The 5,430-nt window shown below is 48.7% G+C and overlaps 1 protein-coding gene across 3 annotated transcripts; it reads left to right on the top strand.

The window, feature by feature from the left end:
- The first annotated feature begins 365 nt into the window (after positions 1-365).
- Positions 366-5,222, top strand: LOC782367 (antigen-presenting glycoprotein CD1d). Of its 3 annotated transcripts, none has more exons than XM_059884955.1 (6): positions 366-511; positions 954-1,220; positions 1,514-1,792; positions 2,494-2,772; positions 3,527-3,626; positions 3,723-5,222. In XM_059884955.1, exons 2-6 carry the CDS (start codon positions 962-964, stop codon positions 3,742-3,744), a joined length of 939 nt encoding a protein of 312 aa, XP_059740938.1. In that variant the 5' UTR covers positions 366-511; positions 954-961; the 3' UTR covers positions 3,745-5,222. The 3 variants fall into 3 exon arrangements, with proteins under 3 accessions (XP_059740938.1, XP_059740937.1, XP_002685964.2); XM_059884954.1 differs by lacking the exon at positions 366-511 and adding an exon at positions 540-868 and having other exon boundaries at positions 980-1,220; XM_002685918.7 differs by lacking the exon at positions 366-511 and having other exon boundaries at positions 540-1,220.
- The last annotated feature ends 208 nt before the right edge of the window (positions 5,223-5,430 follow it).

Genomic DNA, 5,430 nt, shown 5'->3' with positions numbered 1-5,430 from the left:
GGACCCCCAGAGACGTCCCTTATTATTTTATCATTAACATGATGTTTGCACTCCTAGACATTTTGGAAAACAAAAAATGTAAAACAAATTAAATCTTCCATAATCCCTTTCTAGAGACATCCATTGCTTGCCTCCCACTCAAAAACTTTGTTTTAAAAAACATGGTAGATGTTATATCATAGATACAACTTTATGTCCTGTTTTAAAAACAGGAAAGTTTTTCCTGTAAAGTTTTTTCCACATACTGTCTGTAACTCTACGTTGGAAAAAGAGATTTAGACAAGCCGGTTGTTAGAAACGTGATTCTTAATGAGTGGCTGTGACCGCGGCTCTTTGCAGCTCAGATGCCTAACAAGAGGGACCATCTAGCAGATGAAATAGGGATCCCTGGACTGAGGGGGTTGGAATAAGTCCCGGGAGAGTCAGAATGGGCGTCCTGCCTGCCTCCAGGCTTAAGAATTGGCTAGCAACAGGGTCAAGTTCAGGCTTTGGGGAGCCCGGGAAACCCGGGGTGTGTGGGCGGTCGTTGGGGAAGGACTGAGGAGGTGGGGGGTGGGGCGGAGATTCGAGGTCCGAGAGCAGAGCTAGGAAGTGGGGTGCTGGCTGTTTCTGTTCTTCTGGGGGCTTCCGCAGACTTGGCGGAGTTTTGAGAATGAGTGGAACTGGGCTGAGGGCAGAGAGAGGGAGCCGAGCAGGGAAAGGGGACGACGCTCGCGGCGGGCGGGCGGAGACTGATGCACCTCGAAAAGCCGGGAGCTTGATCCACCAGCCCGAGAACCTGCTACTCCCTGCCTTCAGCTGCTTGGCCCCTGGAGACCGAGCTCGATTCAGAGCGAGCAGACATCACCCTTTCTTCCCAAACCTAACTGTTTGTTTCTTTCTTTTTTCCTTCCTTCTCCCTTCTGTACTCTCCCTCCCGTGCCCCCGGCTCCTCCGATCTGTATTCTCTCCAGCCCCGCACATGTCTTTCCCCTTCCAGTTCCTCCAGATCTCCTCGTTCTCCAACCGCAGCTGGACGCGCACAGACGGCCTCGCGTGGCTGGGGGAGCTGCAGCCCTATACTTGGCGCAATGAATCGAACACCATCGGCTTCCTGAAGCCTTGGTCTCGGGGCACATTCAGCGACCAGCAGTGGGAGCAGCTGCAGCATACACTTCTGGTTTATCGCAGCAGCTTCACCAGGGACATCTGGGAATTCGTCGAAAAGCTGCACGTCGAATGTGAGCTGAGGGATGGGATCGTGGACAGCTGCCCAGGGGGAGACAGTGGATGCTGAAGCCCAACCGGGAGGTTCTGGCCCCACGTGATTGTCTCCTCTCTCCCTTTTGAGTCCCACTTCTGCCTGAGAGGTCCCAGCTTGAGTCCTCAATATACCCCTTGTTCATCCCGCTGCAGGTCACCCATTCTCATTTACATGAACTTTGGGGTCCCCAGTATAACGCTCACACCAATTTCTTCAACTCCTTTCAGTCTTCTAAGCTCTTCATAGATGTCTTTCCATTCCTCTCCTCAGATCCACTTGAGATCCAGATAGCTACAGGATGTGAGCTGCTCCCGAGGAACATCTCAGAAAGCTTCTTCCGCGCAGCATTTCAAGGAAAGGATGTCCTGAGTTTCCAAGGAATGTCTTGGGTGTCAGCCCCAGATGCCCCGCCTTTTATCCAGGAGGTCTGCAAGAGGCTCAATCAGGACCAAGGGACCAAGGAAACGGTGCACTGGCTCCTCCATGACATCTGGCCCGAGTTGGTCAGAGGCCTCTTGCAGACCGGGAAGTCTGAGTTGGAGAAGCAAGGTCAGCCTGCCTTTGTCACCACCTGCCCTCCACTCCACTCTGGGGCTCCATCTAGGGTTTTCATTCCAGGGTTCACATCCCTTTAAGCATCACGGGAAGAAGAGGGGATGGATAAGGTGTGAGGGTATTGAAACACTCCACAGACATTAACTAGGTACCTTTTGGGTTCCATGAATTGAATTAAATAAACCCTGGGGGTCAGTCAGGATCTGTGCTTGAGAAGGGAGAGAAGGCAGATGAACAGTTAAAGCAGTGTCCTGCTGGCTCAGATGATAAAGGGTCTGCCCACAATGCAGGAGACCCGGGTTTGACCCCTGAGTTGTGAAGATGCCCTGGAGAAGGAAATGGCAACCCCCTCCAGTATTCTTGCCTGAAAAATTCCGTGGACAGAGGAGCCTGGTGGGCTACAGTCCATGGGGTTGCAAAGAGTCAGGCATGACTGAGTGACTAACACTTAGAAACTTGCTACGTACGTTACAGCTGAACACATGGTGCTCTGGGAGTACAGAGTAGGGGCATTTACTGGAGACTGGACCAGGGAAGGGAATGGGGATCGGGGAAGGCTTTCCCGGAGAAGCTAATACAAATGGATTGAAACGGTGGGAGTTCATCTCCAGAGGACTGATGAGCCTGCTGTGAAGTCCAGAGCCTCTGATGTGGAGTCTTCACTCTAAGATGTCTCATTCTCCTATTGAATACAGTGAAGCCGGAGGCTTGGCTGTCCAGTGGCCCCAGTCCTGGGCCTGGCCGTCTGCTGCTGGTGTGCCACGTCTCAGGATTCTATCCAAAACCTGTGCGGGTGATGTGGATGAAGGGCGAGCAGGAGGAGCCTGGCACTCGGCAAGGAGACGTCATGCCCAATGTCGACTCGACTTGGTATCTGCGAGTAACCCTGGATGTGGCGGCTGGGGAGGCGGCTGGCCTGAGTTGCCAAGTGAAGCACAGCAGTCTAGGAGACCAGGACATCATCCTGTACTGGGGTGAGAAGGAACTGAGGCCCGGCTGGGGATGGGAGGTGATGGTCCTCAAGCGCAGAGGGAGGGCCTAGGGCAGGGGAGGGAAATGACACACCTTGGATGGAGGAAATGAAGCCCTAGCCAGGACTGATAGTAGGAGGGGATTCTCAAAGGGGAGGAACAAAGATCTGAACTGAAACAGGATGGAGACAAGGTGTTCCCTATTTAAGAAAGAACAGACTAAAATCCCCACTGATCCAGAAATAGGTGGCAAGTACAGAACACCAGGAAGATTTGTTCCCCAGAGGACAGAACTGGGCACTTTGAAAGGCAGGGTAACAAAGATCGCTGTGGTTTGTTGAGTGCTTTCTCGGTGTGAGCTGAACACTCTGCGTACAGCAGAGGATGTATGAACAATCATCCCAGCTCTCCTTTGAGCAGGTACTATTGTTTTCATGTTACAGATGAGAAATTGAGGCGAAGCCAGGTCAGCCTGTCTGAGTCTCATCATTAGAAAGTAGAAGAGCTGGATTTAGACTCAGGTTTGGACTAGCTGTGAAACTAGTGCCTTCCTCCATGAGTACTAGCATATGCTGAAGTGAACGAATTACAGATGTCCAGACCCCAAGAAAAGATGGGGCGTCTAAAAACTTCAGAGGAATACAAGTGGGCACATTAAACAGGACAAGAAATAAGCATCTGGCATGCTCACATGTGCTTATAGTAGGGGATATATGCAGATTCCTGGACTGAGACACATCCTGTGTCCCCCACACAGATGGGAACCATGTCTCCAGGGGCTTGATTGTTGCCCTGGTACTACTGGTGTTCGTCCTTCTGTTTGTTGGAGGCTTAGTCTTCTGGTTTAGGAAGCACCGGTAAGTCTCTCCTTTCCATCTCCTCCCTACCTCAACCCCTCTGCCCAGGTTTTCTCCTCTTCCCTTTTCCTTAATGGTCTCTGTTTTCTCTCACAGCCGCTATCAAGATATCCCATGACTCTCCTCACCACACCTATCTGTCTGGACTTCAGGATCTCAGGGCTTTAGCCCTCAGAATTTGAGGATTACCTTGAAGAAGCGGAGAACAGGCAGCTCTTGTCACACATTTTGAACATTTTATCTAAGAAGTTTTAAGTATGTTTTTTTTTCTTTTAGTATACTGCAAGTGTATATGTCCAAATAGTTCCTTAAAAAACAGAAGTGCAAACTCAGATACCTCTCAGGGACAAGCAGATAAAAGCTGCAGTGTAACTGTGTGTGGTCCTTATTTGAATGATGGAATATGCAGTCAACTGGAAGATCCTTTTCCTTTCCAAGGAAGCAAGTGCAACTGTTCCTTGTGAAGTATAAAGTAAGACTTTTGCTTGGCTCTAACTCACCTTTTTTTCAAGAAAAACAGGTCTAGCATTATATGTGAACAAGCCTATGTTAGCGTGTTGATAGAAACCTTTACAATATGTGAGGTGTTGTTCAGTGGCTCAGTCGTGTCTGACTTTTTGCAACCCTATCAGTTCACTTCAGTTGCTCAGCATACCAGGCTTCCCTGTGCTTCGCCATCTTCTGGAGCTTACTCAAACTCATGTCCATTGAGTCAGTGAAGCCATCCAACTATCTCATCCTCTGTCGTCCCCTTCTCCTCCCGCCTTCAATCTTTCCTCGCATCAGGGTTTTTTCTAACAAGTCAGCCAAAATATTGGAGCTGCACCTTCAGCATCAGTCCTTCCAATGAATGTTTCTGGTTGATTTCCTTTAGGATTGACTGGGTTTGATCTCTTTGCAGTTCAAGGGACTCTCAAGAGTCTCCTCCAACACCACAGTTCAAAAACATCAATTCTTTGGCACTTACCCTTCTTTATGGTCCAACTCTCACATCCATACATGACTACTGGAAAAACCATAGCTTTGACTAGGTGGACCTCTGTTGGCGAAGTAATGTCTTTACTTTTTAATATGCTGTCTAGGTTTGTCAGATATTTCTTCCAAAGAGCAAGCATCTTTTGATTTCATGGCTGCAGTAACCATCTGCAGTGATTCTGTGTGGGAACCATGTTTTACTGATTTCTCAGAAATGTCTCCTGGAATTGAACACTCATTCCCTCTTCCTTGCTTGCTCTCCGCCACCCTTAATTTAGACGTTCTGACTGACACCTCAGTGTCAGCTAGATGCTGTTCTGTACACAGAACAAACCCCCTTATCTTCAAAGACCTTTCCTTAGGACTCTTATATCATTACCTCCAGACCTCCAGGAGGAAGCCTCCTTGATCCCTGAATTCTAGTCTCTGTCTTGCTTTCCTGTGCTTAGTTAAAGATTACAAGATAAGTTACCAGTAAAATATGTGCTCTGTAGGTTCTTGGGAAGTTGCTTCTCTGAACGCTCTCCCTGTGCTGTCTGTCATAATACTGTGTGTTTGTATTATTCAGTGCGAAACCACCACAATTTTGGAACCCAAGAAAATAAAGTCTGCTGCCTTTTCCACTGTTTCCTCATCTATTTGCCATGGAATAATGGGACCGGATGCCATGCTCTTTGTTTTTTGAATGCTGAGTTTTAAATCAGCTTTTCTGGGGTTGTGGGATACTCCAAATACACCTCTGCTGGATGACCCTAGGCCTCCCAGTTTGTGTCTGTGGTATAAAAAGTTTGTCCTGAATGATACATTGAGAATTTCAGAACCTTCTCTG

This window comes from Bos taurus, chromosome 3, assembly GCF_002263795.3.
Source record: "Bos taurus isolate L1 Dominette 01449 registration number 42190680 breed Hereford chromosome 3, ARS-UCD2.0, whole genome shotgun sequence".
Taxonomy (NCBI): domain Eukaryota; kingdom Metazoa; phylum Chordata; class Mammalia; order Artiodactyla; family Bovidae; genus Bos; species Bos taurus.
This window is presented reverse-complemented; position numbering and strand designations above follow the sequence as displayed.